The sequence below is a fragment of the Chrysemys picta genome, chromosome 1 (genome assembly GCF_011386835.1).
Source record: "Chrysemys picta bellii isolate R12L10 chromosome 1, ASM1138683v2, whole genome shotgun sequence".
Lineage (NCBI taxonomy): Eukaryota > Metazoa > Chordata > Testudines > Emydidae > Chrysemys > Chrysemys picta.
In genome coordinates, this window is record NC_088791.1 from 37,104,352 (window position 1) to 37,121,228 (window position 16,877).

A 16,877-nucleotide genomic window follows, 5' to 3' on the forward strand; every position below is an offset into this window, starting at 1 on the left:
TTGAGATGCCTTAAAGGTGTCCCATTTTCAGAAAAAGCTGAGCACAAACCTTCTGAAAAATCAGGACCAGGAAGGCATCACAATTTTGCCCAAAAATTGAGACACCCCAAAATCGCTGGTCACTTTTGAAAACCTTAAATAATAAAAATTATGTTTTAACATGTTTTGTATTGAACTGTAGCATACAGTTGGTAGTCAAACCATGGCCTCAGAGTTAACTTTTGTTGTAGTTCATTGGATGGAAACAGGACATTTCACTACATCTCCCTCTCTATCTAGCTTCCATAAGGCACCAAAGACATTGATTGGTAAAGGATGCTGAAATCACCTCATGTCAGAAAAAATGCAGCAATAAATACCAATTCAGTATTTCCTCTGGCTCTATTAAACGGCATTTGCCTCAGAGTTATTTCAGCACAGCTCACCAGCACATTAGAACAGAGACAGGAGGAGGAGGAGCAAGCAACACACAACTAAGAGCTGGGTGTGAAGGGAGGAGGGCAAGTGAAAAACAACTCAAAATGAAAAAACTAAATGTAAAACTGCCCGCTAGTAGCTGTTGAAGTAGAGAAGCTATGGGGTTGAGGGAGGAAGAGATGGGAAGGAAAGGATAAGCCATGTAATAACATGAAAAATAAGGAAACTGATGAATAAAAAATGATCCATCCATTTTTCACAACCTATTATACCTGTTAGATGTTTATGCCATCACCAGACCTATTATTTCCTCAGACTGCTGAGTTATTTTATTCTGCATGAATCTGTTGAATATATAAATCTGTAGAGCTCTAATACATGTGAAATACCCTCTGCCATCAAGTATAGCAAATGCCATTAAGTCCTCCAATCTAATAATTAAAGTAATGGAACATTACTTAGAGCTTGTGTTACAATTCTGTCCTTTCACTTCCCTTATTTATGTGGTTTTCACCATAACACAAGTTTATATAAAAATAAGCACATCAAAGAGAGACAGATGAAGACATTAATTCTTTAATTATACATTGAATATTTAATATGCCTGATGATGGAATACAATTGTAGATAAGATTTGGAACCAAATTCTGCTTGCATTACTTGAGTAACCTTATTTACTTCAAAGAGACTACCTGCATGAATAAAGCAAGACCAAATTTGATCAGCTGTTATTCCTAGTTTCGTTTAAAAACACATTTAAAAGTTAAATATTCCAAAACAAAATTAGTAAGTTTCTATGGGTCAGACTCTTACACCCTGACTTTAGGAACAGTGCCAGTGAAATCAGCAGGTTACTTGTTGAGTAAGATACTATATAATGCAAATAAGGATGTCAGAATCTGGCCCTAAGTAGCTTGGCAAAACACACACTTACAACAGTGTACTTTAAGAATACAATTATTATAGTTACCAGCTGCAATTCTTGCTGCTTTTGCGTAGTTTCCATTTTCAATGCATGATATCAACTCACTTCGGTCTTCCAAGGTGTGTCTTCGTATAAGCGCTGGTTTGCCTTTACCACACTTTGGCAAGCTAAAACTGCAGAGATATAAATATTAAATGTTACTGGAAAACTACAATGCTCACTCTCCTCCATCAAAATGTTTGGAATTTAAGATATAGTACTCATATGTCACTACAGTTACCTAAAGGTGAGTAGTAAATTCTACTGCATTTCACAGAATGACCGCACCCACCTTAAGTGGGGATGGTAAGTTCCCAGCAATGGGTTGGCTGGGGGACCTGGATGGAAGGGGGCTGGCAGAAGCCTTCAGGGTACATATTGAATGATCATGGAGTTACCTGTACTGTATGCTTTTATCTGCCGGGTAGTCCTCAACATCTAATAATAAAGTTGCAGCCTGATTAAAACCACATCAAGTGTTTTCTTTCAGTATAGCCAGACAACACGTACAAATTGATTGATTCAACTTGTATTGATAAACAAAAGAAAATTTAACTAGATAATAAGAATTCCTTCTCCTCCATGCTCCCAAAAAGTGATGTTCAGAAACATCACAGAACTATAGGTATTTTCCCATGGATAAATTTTGCACACTCCTGCATTTTTACTTTAAAGATTTTAGCAATTTGTCCAGAAATTATTTTGAACTGCATTCACAATGCATCACTCATCCTCAAGGAATGCAATATGAAATTTCCTTATGCTATGCAAATCAAATTTTGGGCCATGAACATGTTAAAGCTATCCTCTTATGCAGTCCAACATTGATGGCGAATTTAAGAGTACACAGCAGAAAAATGGTTACTTATTAAAGCAATTCTGGTTCTTCCAGATGACTGCCATAACAAGTCACATTCATGGGAGATACGCACCACTGGTGAGCAAGCTTGGAACTTTCAAGCAAGCTTTCAAGACTCAAGTGAAGCCCCAAGTTCACGCACCCTTGTCTAGCTCTGGGGCATAAATGCACAAATGCGGGTGCAGCCCAATTGCCCTTTCATTTCATTTCTCTAGTTCAGGAACCCTTAACAAGAGATTCCAAAAACGGAGGGAAGGTGAGAAATGAGAATGGATGCATATGGACAACCATTTCAAGAAATGCAATTCAGAACTATGATCACTGCATGAATTACTCCCTGGTTCGATGGCCATGGAATTTGCTATGTAATTCACCCCCTGCTATAAAATTGGGCTTCAGAATTTATGCCTTCATTAATAGGGAAAAAAAAAAAAAGTTTCTAGCCCTAATGGTTGTGATGATAACCTACAAAACATGAACTTAGCGTAAACTGAGGCAGTGCTGGCTTTCTGATTTTGCAGAGAGCCTGAAATAATTATTTGAAAAGATGTGAACCTCAATGTTGTGTTAATTTTGAAACCTAAAAATGAGAATTTAAACTTTTTTTTTTAAACCAGACATGTTTGTGTTGTTGCTCCAGTTTAGCGCATACATTTTAGTCTGCTGGTGCATGATTATAGTTCTTTCTTTAAACTAAAAAAAAATTTTAAAAGGGCAAAAAAAAAGTCACATTTTTACCTTGAATTACATAAAAGGCTGTTACTGGAAGATATGCTAGATTCGGATGCACAGCGGCGACGAGGTTCAACTTTTCTTCCTGGAGCATCATCTAACTCTCTCTCTTTACTTCCATCTCCAAAACCATTTGATAGGCCTATAATGTAAACGAGAGGTATACATTACACAGAATTTTAAATTGCATTTTGTTTTTATACAAGTCTAAATACAAGTTTTTATATAATTTTTGGTCCGCATCTGTTAAGTGACTGTGAAGTGATGTGAGTAAAAGAAAAAATGAAATGTTTCATTTTCAAAAATGAAAGATCAGGCAAAGTGTGTGTAGTCCAGATGTTAAGAAACAGGAAGTTAATTTCAGGTAACAGGAAAAAGATGAAGATTATATTACAAGATGCGCACAATGGCACATCAAAAAATATTCCCCATATGTTATACTTCAATAAGTACTGCATTGGATAGCTAATCTTGAGTGCATGGGTAGAACCAAAGAACAAGAAGTGTTTAAAAAAACAAAACAAACAAACAACGTTTTGTAAGAGTCTGCAAATCAACAGAAAACTCTATATAAAACTTTAATGTACTTAAAAATCTGTAAATTGCAAGACAAGTAGTACTGAAAATAGCCCTTCAATGCTCAAAGTAACCAGTAGTGGTGATTAATTAAAGGTCCTATCCAATGTCCACTGAGTCAATGGGAGTCTTTCTACTATAATCAGGTCCTGAAAACCAATTTCAGAATAATGTATTTCAATGAGAATCCAGACTTAAAACTATTAAGAGAATATTTTGTCTACTTCCGTATCAAAATTAATAATGTAAATTCAGTTGTTGTCTGCTATCTTTTCACCATAGTTTGGGTGTTTTGTTTCTGATGAGGACAATGTAGTAGAAAACACATAGAATGCTCAAGCTACCAATCTGAGAATTTTATAACTGGGCCACCATAAATCTTGCATCTATTTGCTTATTCATCCAGTCTGTATTTCTTAAGACTCTTCATTTGTCTGTGTTTAAACAGCATTCTTTACTTAAATAAAGTGTGTATCTGTATAGGATCCTATGAGAAAAACATTTTTAAAAACTCTATATTTTAAACAGATGTGACTCAAAGCAGACTCAGGAAGAACTTCAACAGAAATGGAGCAAATTAAGCTAAAGCAGAGGTCCCCACACTGTGGGACGTGCCCACCTAGGAAAGTTCAGGGAGGCGCAGCTGGGGCCGAGACCAGCCCCCATGGGGGGCAGGAAGGGAGGATCCCGGCTGATGCTCCCCTCCCGCCCCCAGCCCCAGGCTGAGGCTCTGCTCCCGCCCCTAGCTGTGGCCCCAGCCTCAGCTCCCTTACCCCCTGTCTGTGGGCTCCCTTCCCAGAGCTGTACCCCCGCTCCTGTGCCCAGCTCTGGGGGGGGGGTGGGTGTCATGGACAGGGGTAAGGATGGGGGGGGACACATGATCTAAAAAGTTTGGGGACCAGTGAGCTAAAGGAACCAGTGTCCAGCTAGCTGCTATGGGCCTTGAGATCCTCTAGAATTATCTAATTTTATTCTTAAGTAGGACTTCTGAGAACACTTATTTTCTTGACATACAAGATGATGTACATTCAATTTTTTATTTAAATCACATGTGCAAAGTTGTGACATTTTGCACTTTTAAATAGAAACTGTAAAAAACAGCCATTCTACATGCTATAAAGGATATCAGAACACTCATTTCATAGGCAGAATTTCCTAAAGAAGTTTCTCAAGTCCTCTGTCTTATTTAAATTTTCTAATTTGCATTAGGAGATTCTTCTGTATTTTGGAAAAGTGCAACAAAATTGACAGGAAAATTATAAAAAGTAGTAAGTACAAAAAAAAAACCTCTTTATTACATACTGCACGGTAGTAAAGACAAAGGCTGATCACATGTAGAGTTAGTTGTAACTTTACCATATTCTAATTCATTTCACTACTAACTAGAAATTCCATTTCCCAAGCCTTCCCAAAGTCACTGACTAATCAGATCTTTTTGTATTAGCGCCCTATTTTATTTGATACTATCCAACTCTATCCTATGGTGTTTTCAAACAGAAGCTCTTCTCAGCATAATTCTTGAAACCTCTATGTATCAAAGTATTTAGACTTGTGTAGAAAATGTAAAAAAAGCACCAATCCAATGCTTTAAAAACAGACTGTTATAGCCTGCTACCTTTATATTTAAAATATGAACAAATTAAAAATGACAAGAGATTACTTTTTCATTTTTCACTTTTCTATCATTCTTCCCATTCAGAAACTTTAGTGTCTTTTGCAATTCTCCACTGGATCTGTCCAAGTCATTAAATATACATTTTTTAAATGTTCCTCAGTACAAAACTATGTACATGCTATAAGGAGGAGGAAGAGGAGAATAAAGTAATTATTTTATCAGTGTCATTAAGCCCTAAATTGTAAATATTAATCAACCCTTTATCATGCTTATTCTCAGCCAGTCAGTGCACGTAGTTCCAGGAGTTTAGCCTTAATGTTGCTGAAAATTCCTTCAAAGCAAGAGTGATTTAAGAGGATGCCTATATGAAATGTTTTAGACAAAGGATATGAAGCCTTACTGAGAATGACTAATAACAGGTTTCCGCAGGTTATCCTTTCATTGTAGGATATCTGTCAGCAGGTAGACAGACCTAGTCTTAAATAAAGTTTTGCCAATTTGTTTGTTTTGCATTGTGGCCACAAACCAGAAATATAAATTACACAATGATTAAGCTACTAAAGAAGTTAACAGATGTTGGCTCACAGATCAATCCTAGGGCTGTGGGGTCAGGATGTAAATCAGAGCTGTTTCTACAACTTAATTTATCAGATATAGGGCTGAGTTCCTAGCCCTTTAATGAACAGGAAAGCAAGAGGAAATCTGTATAAGCACCCTTGCAAGCTTACGGTAGCATAACATGCTACTGTATAATGTGGCTTAAATAAGTCTGGCCTATATGGTATCTGTGCCACCTGTAGTTGGAACTGTACATTTTCATCTGCAGGGCCTTCCTAGGATAAAGAATTTGAGTGGGTTTCATTGTTGTTTACTTCACCAACACAATATTTTTAACATTACATCTAGCAAACTTCCAACTGGGTCCAGGGCGGGTCTTTAGCAACAAAAAGAAAACAAACCCAACACACATCACAATCGTTACTGTGTTAAGATAACTTCATGATTTTATGATTTATAATTTATGATTTTACATCCTGAGTCTTCAATTCCTGACAGAAAGCGCCATAAAATAAGAAAGTCGCTAAAGTTTAATTAGAGCTGCATTATGAGACAGTTAGAATCCTCCCGGACAAGATTAAAAATCTACTTGGGGCTTAGTAGTACAATATGATCTAAGAGAGTCAAATAAAGGGAAACTCTAGAAAGTGCAATAGCACTAATCAGGAAACATTTAGCTATTTCTCTATCTTTTTGTGAAAAATTCAAATTTAACCTATTTAATCTTTAGAAGCTGTTCACAGTAATCCCACTAAATGAATACCAAATCCTAAATGACAAATAACTCCACAACATCTACTTTTCAAAAGTTAAAAAAAGGCATTTTAAAAAGAGACTGTCTCATTAAATCTTTGAAACTAAAATGGCAAGATTGTTCTGTTATCTAGTTGCAAATCTGTATTGTGACTTCATAACTGGATGATAAAATTTCATCCCCATAATTTTCTAAGTACTCCAAAGCATCTTTGACTTGTAAAAAAGAAATAAACATAGTAGTAACACCACGCTTAAATTCTATTAACTGGAATTGCTTGGCTATTCACCCAATGAAGCTCCCTGTCCCATGAACAAGAGGAAATCCAGGGTATGTCTATACTGCAATAAAAAAATCTGTGGCACCGAATCTCGGAACTCAGCTTCTTTGAAGGGCTCAGGTTGTGAGGCTAAGAACTGAAGTGTAGACGTTCGGGCTCAGGCTGGAGCCTAGGCTCTGATATCCTGCGAGGGGATTGGGTCTCAGAGCCTGGACTCCACCCTAAGACCGAACATCTATACTGCAATTTTCACCAGACAGCCCAAGCCAGAGTTAGCTAGCCTGGGCCAGCCGCAGGAGTGTTGTGGATCTCCCGCAAATATTAGGCAGTTACAAGATACATCAGGACAAGGCTCTCTCCTATAAAGCACGCAGGAATCTCCTCTCAAATCCATTTGCATCTTACAAGTTCAGTCCACTAAAGAAAAGGCTTTGGAAGAATCTTAGTTTTGTCCTCCTTTGCGCTTTACAAGTCTGTAGAAAGTCTATTAAATCAGCTGTGTATGCTGTGCACTCAATTTTCAAAAGCCCATAACTTGGTCACATTAAAACTAGTTTTCTATGCAACAGGGAAAAGTTACACCTTGGTGGCAGCTATTTCCATCCACTACTTCAACTTTCAACCCCCAGTTATATCAGCTATAGACCTATTCAAAGCAGTCTATACAGTTTCTTTGCATTCTGACTTTCACAAAACAGAAAACAACGCCACGCCCCCCCCCCCCCCCAAAAAAAAATTTAGGCAAAGACCTAGTGCAAAACTTTTCAGCCTGATAGGTGAAATTTTCAGAAAGTTTTAAACAAGTGCAAACTGTTAGCAATTTTAAGTGTAAGTGGTCACTACTGCTCCCACTCTTAATAAATAAGAGACCTTTCTAGAGACAGTACAATTTATAAGCAACATCAGTTTCCATGTGAATCACAGAGTAAACACCAATGACATGGGTACTTCAAAATACATTTTAAAAATTTACAAAACTATAGAACAGTTTTAAACTAGAAATAAATAAATGAATTCAAATTGAATCCACTAGTTATTTCTTGGTTTCTCCGACGTTGATCATTTAGGGAAGTAAATTTTCAGCTATTATAATTATGAATACTGCAATTAAAAACAGAACACTGGCTTCAAGCCAGGTAGAATCCTGTGTACATCTAAACGTATTCAATGAAGCAGGAAGAGGTAAAATGCAGAGACGACAGAGCAGAGGCAGGGACAAGGAAAGGAAAAATACAAAAGTTTGGAGGACAATATATGTTAAGAGTATACAAAATACTACCAAAAACATACAAGGTTGTGCATTTAAGGCTGCAATCTCATTCTGAGGTTCTGTTGACACTGAAAGAACAAGCAACCAGCAGAATTCACGTAACCAATTTCCTTCCAATGCAAGTCAAGCCTTATTATGCACAGCTTGATGGATATGTAAGCATTAGTCCAGGATAAGGTGTGTTGTTATACCTGGGTACATCTATATGCCTCTTACAGTGCATCACTGTTTAAATAAAAAATAGTTTCATACACTTTAGAAATGACTGGCTACCAAGTCCTGATCTGTGCACTTATACTGGAGAGTCAGAGCCTCTCTTAGCCAGATACTTCTTCTAATAAGTCATATTTTATAGAATTATATAAAATGTACCAAAAGTAGGTATGGGATTTTTTGGTATGCATTATTTCCAATCTCAAAGGAAGATTTGATTGGTGGGAGGGGAAGGTAGGAGGGCAAAGATGGAACATTCTTAACCAATCAGCCCTCAGAGAGCATGTTCTCTGAGTAAGGACTCTGGGGATTGGTAAAAAAAAATACTGCGACCAATTTGTGTCACATATATTGTAACATGTACAACTTTATAACTTACGGAGATGGGGAAATATATTGAATGAAGAGCATAGGTTCATATATGTCAAAGACTTCCTCCAACAGTGTTCATGTTTTTTGTTTTTGTTTTAAGGATGGCTGGTGTCTCCAACATGATCCAAAATAATTACTTGAAATGTAATTGTCTTTCTGCGTTCCAAAATGATCATTTAATTGAATTCCATTCCGTGTTGAGGATAATAGAAAATAATTAGGCTCCAAAGAGATAAATACCCAGCATGATATTAGTTAATATGAGAACCTGGAAGACAGTGAAAAAGCCATTAAGTCTCACTGAAAGGAAACAAAGCTTTTAAATAAATAAGCTATCCTTGCAGCACAGTGTCCAGAGACAGTGAAAACTACACAAATGTTCCATGTACTAATACTTAACATAAGCTTCACAAGAGGCAAGACTAAAACAGAGGCTTCACTCGGATTCAGTTGCTCATTGTTGAAAAAGAAAATTACTTACATAAGAAATTGATAGCACAGAAAACAATCTTTGCAAGTGTGATACTCATCAAGAACATGGTTTTGATATTTTCTAAATTCCTTCCAATGAGAATAAGAAGACAGATGACCCTATTTTAAGAGGTTTTACACTGCCTATGCATATACCTATATACATAAAGGAATAGTCTAACCAAGTCTACAAATATCTGAATATCTCTAGTTACTGAAAACAATCGTGATAACTTTCAAACTGCATCAACAGCCTGGGAAGACATCCATAAAGTTCTCATCAAATTAGTCTCAGAGTGAGTTTCAGAAAATATATTTGTATCAGTAAATCTTGGAGTGGACTGCAGACAGCTAAAATACACCCCTCAAGTTCAGAGCACACTGGTGAATCTCACAGCATGTCAGAGTCCAGAGAACCTCAAACAGAGGTGGCAGACAAATCAGAACAAGTTACTGTAATCTTGAAGAGGGTACCCAAGAGCTGGGATGAAGAAACAATGCTTAAGAAATGAATTTTCAATTTTTGCCCATAATTTTGACAACGGTTCAAAGAAAGCAGAGAAAGCTCAGAATGAGCCCGTGATGTAGGGATGTTGGTAACCTACATACTGTACAACAGAATCCTTTCAGTTTCTAAATGGGAAATTCAGTCAATACACTCAACAAACAACAACTTGAATGATCATAAAAGTGCTTATTTTAGGTATATTTATTTGAAAGAATGCTTAAAAATTCATCCTATTTCCAATTATATCTACAGCAACTCTGAAATTGTAAGAAAAGTCCCTAACTCACCAGGATTGTTCTGTAAAAACAACGTTTTGAGCTGCACACTTCTAGATGAAAACTAATCAACTGCTCAGATTGCATCTTCCAAAGGACAGGATTATGCTCAGACAACAAACAAAATTAAAATGTATATCTATCTATCTATAGATATACAGATAGATAGATAGATATAGTTAGGAGACAACACCTACGGAAAACTTTCAAAAACATTCCAGAAAAAAAGTGGTGGAAGAGAAACAGAAAATGTAGAATATGCAAGCAGAAGGGTCTTAAATACAGAATGTTTTAAAAGGGTTTTCCAGGAGGCTGCGCCAACAGGAAAGTAAGTACTTGTGATGTCAGGGACATACAGTATAAACCATGAAAAGCACACACAGCTCAGAGGAGTTTAAAAACTTTATAATTTGAGTTCATTTAAGTCAGCTCAAGTTTGCATGGCCTATGACAGGCAACAATAAATACAAATGTAACTTATCTATCTATATAGATTGCAGGCTTTTACTATGTATTTTACATTGAGATGTGGCTCAGATAAAATAAAAGACTCACCTAATGGGCTGTTAATATTTAGGACAATCTATGCCAGGATGCAGTGAAAGTAAACAGTGTAAGAAGATTTAACACCAGAATGGGGGCCCGTATCTCTGAATTATGATAAAATACAAATATTAAGTACGGGTTTCTGCAAAAAGAACTGGAAAAAAACTAAGTTGTACCCTTGGTAATTTCCATTCTAAATTTTCCACATTTTTATAAAAACAACATCTAAACTGTGTATTTATACATAAATGTATGTTTTCGCAGACTAGAACCAACATAAACTATTCCCATTTTGATGCACTGATGTAGAATACTCACATTTTAATGGGAGCCATTAGCTGGAAAAATAGGACTTACCTGTTAATATCTTCTTATATCAAGTGCCCAGAATTCTTCATTAGATTAGATGAGCCTAGCAGTCTCAGAGCTGTCCGACAGGACCTGCTTTGCCCACATCCTCAATTTCCCCTTATGAATGGTTCTTCTGGAATTGTCGTTTTAATTAATTTAAAAACATAACATTTCCAACTAGAACTCCAATATCTGTTTTCCACAAAGGAAAATAGAAGTTCATCATAAAAGGGAAAGTCTGATTGCTGGACATGGTACCTAGAGGAAAACTAACTGACAGGCAAGTAAAATTTTACTCCCTTATGAAGACATGCCCAGCAATTCTGTATTACTGGTAAATAACTAAGAAAATCCAAGTTTCTGAGAGGAAAAAAAATACACAATATATAAAAACTATATACATTTTTAAAGCTTTTAATTTCTGCATCGTGGAGAACCTCACACTTTACGATAGTCACAATATGACAGCAAATCCAACGTCCAGTGTCTGGCAAAGGTGGGAATGGTAATCCAGATAGCTGCAGTTTAGATTTCTTCAGATTAAAAGGTTGGAGTGGTTTAGTAAACTCCAGTTCCTTAAAATAGCTAGTTGTGTCTCGTATGGCTTGCAGATGAACCTAAGGTGTGCAACCAACATAGTTTCTTCTTCAGGTAGCAATCTGAGCAAAAATTGAAGAGGACATTTCTCTGCAACTTTTGAAAGTGTACATATTTGAAACAGTTCATACAACAATCTTATCTTAGTGAAAAGCACAGTACTGATTTTCTGTGAATAGTAACCCCAGATCCAATATTTTGCTGAAGATGACTGCAACTTGGAAAAAAAATAAAAAAGAAGTCCAATAGAAAATACTCCAAAAAGTTTTAAAGTTCACACAGTTAGTTAGTCACTGCATGGCAGGTTTTCAAATGAAACATTCCTTGATTGCCCAGGAATTAATCAGCACCTAGTGCATGAACGAATGGATAACTTTGTGTTAAAAATCAGACTGAACCACAATGCTCAATGTTATCACTTGTACTTCTAATGAATTGACACTCAGACCTAATTAGAAGCTTTCCTGTAAGAGCTGAAGAATCTGCAGGATGTTAATCTTCCTGGGCCCCAAATCCTTTTCTTTGCACAAGTACATGTATTTTATCCAATTTGGGGCATAGGCCCTTTCTTCATAACAGCAGGATGTTAATTCCTGCCTCTGTATTCTCTTTGAGGTTTATCCTTCCTAAAGCTAGTATGATGGGAAGCTGTGCCTGATTGGCAGCTATACTGGTTCCAGCACTGAAAATTCTCCCAATTTGAGACAGCAAAACCTGCAAGACCAGTTTGGGACTACCGGACTGATTCATGACACTATTTTGTTCTCTGATAAAAGATAATTTTAAAATGAATGCTTCTGTATTTTTCCTACTATTGTTACATGTAATATCTGAAGTGCCTATCACTGATCAATCCATTTTTCCAACACATTTACTTTGTGCATTTGACAGCATCTTGTGTACGGTTTCCTCTGTGTAGTTAGTTTTGTCTTTTGTTCATGAAGATATTTCTCACAGTTACATAGGAGAGAAGAATCATTTTTTAATAAAACAAACATGACTGTGGCTGGGGGATTCATGGGCAGGTGTACTACCCGAAACTACTTTCAACTTATATTTTGAAAATAGATTTTAAGTTGATGGTGTCCTTTTAACACACTGTTTGAGAGCAGAATCAATGGCAAGACAAAGAAGAACAGATCTGTGACAACTATTTTTGTTTCTCCTGGGTCTCAGTTCCCTTATCTATTCTCTTAGCTGTGGTCATGGGAGGTCTAAATTTTGGGGTAACCCATCTGTTCCAACTAAAAGGTTTCTTGATATAAATGCCATTTGTCCAATATGCAGCAAGTAAGCCAGTCTGCCTATCTTTCTGTTTAATATGCACTGCTTAAACTGAGACTACATATACCTCTGCCCACTGGAATGAAGTAGATGCAGATGCTTCCTGTAAGTTTTAAATAGAAGATGGTGACTTCTTAATGACAGCTTTGTAGCTGTCTGGAAAGCATGTGTGCTCCGCCTTATGTTCAAGAAAGTTTATGCTTTGTATTACTTTCTGCAGAATCCATGACTCCTGCCTGGATGTTCAGTATCTTCACTCTGTCCCACATTTAAGGCTGTGATAATTTCCTTTGGATAATAAAAAGCAAACAACACACTGTAGTTCATTTACCAAAGCTTAGAATTTTTTTTACTATCCTTTACATAATGTCCTTCTAAAACAAAGAGTTTTACCCTGCAATTGTCTTTGATATGGCCACACATATAACCTTGTGCAAGGCACCACTTAAGCCTGCCGAGACGACTGAATGCAGAAACTGCAAGAAGGATGTGGCTTACATTTTCTTATTTTAACTCACACTATGAACCTTTTACATGAACGTGGTATTGGACAGAACTGCTCAGCCTAAAAGCACACCCAGAATCACCACGAAGTGAGTAATTCTCTCAGATGGGAGAAGGATGACTTTCTGCTGGTTTATCACTGGCCTGGGGATTTCTCTCTCTTTGAGAAGTATGACTCCTTGCAACAGCCTTCCCGTGTGATCCAGCTGTGATGAGAATGTGACACAAAATACAGGTATACATGGAATTGCTTTGACATCAGGGAGACGACTACAACATACAATAATTTGTAAAGAGCCTGTGGGCTAATAAGTTGAAGGGAAGAGGGCTGTATATTGATACCCTCTATATTGCAAGTCTAGGTAATTCCAGTGTTTACCATCGCATCCACATTCAACAGATGTCTCACAAACAAATCCACTGGGAATGTTGGTGGGGAAATGGAGAACCCCATGAAGTGCACTTTCATAAACTTTAATATTTTCATCTCTATCTAAACATGATTTTGGGTGCTGACCTTTCAGCACCGGATTTGAGCTCCAGTAACTTTTCCAGAGGCACAGAGAATCAATACTGGCACCAAAAACCAGAACCCAGGTCTCCAAATCTTATTTAGGTATTTTAAAAATGTCAACAAGTGCCCAAGATCCTCTGATCCATCTGGGAAACAAAACAAAAAGGCCCTGAAAAGTGCGTTTTTCTGTATTGGCATTTGTGGAAGAATGATTTAAGTCCTGCTTGGCTACAGTTTCCCTTGTTCCTATTCCACAATTTTCACAAGCCATATGAGAAATCTTGTCTGGTGTTTCTGATTGTAAGATTGAAATTAATCCTTGTCCAAGGAGATGCTTGTGTAGTAACCTGGAAGTTTGGAGGATATGCTTTTCCTTTTCATCAACACGTTCTACAACAGACTTGAATGCTTCCTTCCCAGTAAGAGGATGAAAATCTTTTTGGACACATAACAAGTCTCTATGGGGGAATGCAACATAAGGAAGGCTAATAGCTTGACAAAATCAGGGAGATGGACAGGTCAAAGAGAGCCCATGAAAATGACAGCTCTCAATCCCTCTCTCCAAAACCTCTCAAAAAAACAGTAAAGTTCCTTTCTTCCCCTTCTTTTCTAGTCAAGCTACTCCAAAAGATGTCCGGAGGGCTCATCTAGCCACTCTCTTGTTCTTTAGAGGAGTGTGTTGAAGTAGCTATATCACCTAATAAGGACATAGAAAGGTATATCATAATCTTAGAACTACAATTTGTGAGGATGGATGTGCTGTGGCAGGAGAATGGCTGCCACTCGTCTTTTGGCCACAATGAGCTGCTTCTAGCAAGAAAGGAAGCCAAAAATGTTCAAAATTTATTCCAAATAGGGATTAATAATCACCACTTATGAAAAAGCAGTAAACAAATAAAATGTTGAAAAGATGACAAAGCAAAAAAGAGAGCTCTATAGATTGCCTGATCCACAACTTCTGATGCAGTCTGAAAGTAGAAGATGGCTAGACCCTGTATATAATAGGAACATTTTCTAAAAGTGAATCATGTTTGCTAACAATGATTCAGACCGATCAATTATTGCCACAGACAATTTGCCACCAGAGGTTAATTGTGTTGATCATATCTGCTTTGAGCATGGTTAAAAACTACTAAAAACCCCAGCAGCATCTGGCAACATGTCTATGCTGGGGCTCCCAATGTTGCTAACACTGGTACTAAGAGTTCACAGAGTTTTAGTTATGGCTTTGCAAGAGAACACACACTTCAATGAATTCTAGTTATTAAAATAAAACAAGTATTAAAAAAATTATACAGATCTTCTGTATAAAATTTGCAAGGAAAAAAACGCACCATGAACAGAAAAATAGAAACTAGCGTATATCTGTCCATTTTACATTTACTTCAGTTTGTACTGATACCCAACTATTATACACCACACATCAAAAATGCATATATTTTAAGAATGTATTTGATCTCTGAGGTATGGGGTAATGTACAAAACACCTTCTGTGCTGCCAAAATTTAAATGGACATCTGAAGCAAGCCATGTACAGTATAAAAGCTGCATTTTATCAAATAATATGGAAATTTATCCTCTCAGCATATACAGATAAAGCACATGGGTTGACTTACTGAGTTTCAGTTAAATATTTCTAACACTATGATTTAAAAAAAACATTTTTGTTGGTGTATGCAATTGATAGTCCTTTTTGGTTATTCTAACTATCCTTCTCAAAGCCAATTTCAAATATTCTTCACTTTTTCAAGAATACTTATCTTACAAATAACTAGAGTTTTAAAGTTATATTTTTCTGTTTTGGTATAACACTATATTCTTCTCTTTATTTCAATGTATTACTAATAAAAAGAAGCAGCACTTATCAAGGGCTTGATACCACTGATGTAACTAAAAGTACACTGACAGAAGTTTCCCTATTAATAAAAATAAAACAGCCTATTACAGAAAATAAAATCTAAACTCTACTCTGCCTACTCCCATAAACATCATATTGCCATCACTGATCCATCTCCCCAAAAGCCTGTGTAAAGAAAAAGGCCTTGCAGTGTACCCTGAAGATCGACTGATATATGAGTTATTTTGGATCATACTTGGAAGTCAGTTCCAAAGCTGTGGCCCCCTCACAGACAGCATACTATTAGCACTGCCACACTCATACCAACAAGGCTCCAATTCAAGCACTAAAGATGATTGCAGCTGTGGTAGCATGGGAACTAAATTATTTTACTGCTTATCAGAAAACTAACTCTCATCTGCAGTGTGTAATAGTGAGGTAAACAGGTTAAGGATGACCTGGAGAAGATTTATTTAAAAAACCCTCAGCCATATTCTTTTTGTTTATATTATTGTAAATGAAGAGTGACACTTTAAAAATAATTTTTTTCTTGTTTTTATATATTAGAAATAAGAATGAAACTTTGGTCTTCCCTCATTATGCTGGAGAACTCCTTAGGGGTCTCAAGAGATGTTTATTGTAAGCTATCGCACCTGAAAGAATGGGGGTTTTGCATCCTTAATATTCATTCTCTGAAATGCTCATCAGGTATAAAATATATACGTGGGTTTTTTGTTTGTTAACAAACTGATTACAAATCCCTTCCTTTTTGCTCAGCTGAAATGTATCTTGAAAGGGCTTTCAGTTCATCACCTAAATCACTCGCATCAATATCGCGCATGTCATCGTGTGTCAACACTGTCTGTAGTGCACTGCATTGCTGGTGTAGGTCTTCTTCACGTATAGTGAGGAGTTTAGGAATACCATACAACATCCCAAATATACTGCTGTGTTCCTTGAGCTGCATAAAACGTTCTTCAACTGACTGTATTGCACAATCTAGCACCTGGTTAAAGAATTCAACTTTGAATTGTTGTTTGGGGTCTCTTATGGGATTATCCCGTGCCTCGTAATCAAAATGTCGTCTTCTTCGGTGACTCTTGTATTCTTGAATGGGTGGAAAAATATCTTCAGTGTGAAGTTCCTCTGCCAACTTCTGTGCACTCTTCAGAACATTCTGAAATCCCTCATCTGACCGGTAAGACTGTAGGTATGACTTTACTTTGTCCAGTTGTTCCATTGCTCCAGATATATCAAGGTCAACACCTTGGAGTCTCTTGCTTACAACATTTATTTCAAACAGTATGTCATGCCACAATACTAAGCCACACAGAAAGAAGTTATGTATGTTTCTGGTGATTCAATTTCCCTCTGCCACTG

The 16,877-nt window shown here is 36.8% G+C and overlaps 1 protein-coding gene across 7 annotated transcripts in view; it reads right to left on the reverse strand.

The window, feature by feature from the left end:
• The window catches only part of BRD1 (bromodomain containing 1), a 113,777-nt gene that overhangs the window by 19,194 nt on the left and 77,706 nt on the right, over positions 1 to 16,877 (reverse strand). For 6 of the 7 annotated variants that reach the window (XM_005286087.4, XM_042844383.2, XM_005286088.5 and 3 more), the window contains 2 exons: positions 2,979 to 3,114; positions 1,388 to 1,515 (listed from right to left, as the gene is read on the reverse strand). In XM_005286087.4, coding sequence (XP_005286144.1) covers positions 1,388 to 1,515; positions 2,979 to 3,114 — 264 coding nt within the window. Of the gene's footprint in view, positions 1 to 1,387; positions 1,516 to 2,978; positions 3,115 to 8,658; positions 8,879 to 16,877 lie in introns of those variants that run through there. The other variant, XM_005286089.5, reaches the window with a different exon arrangement.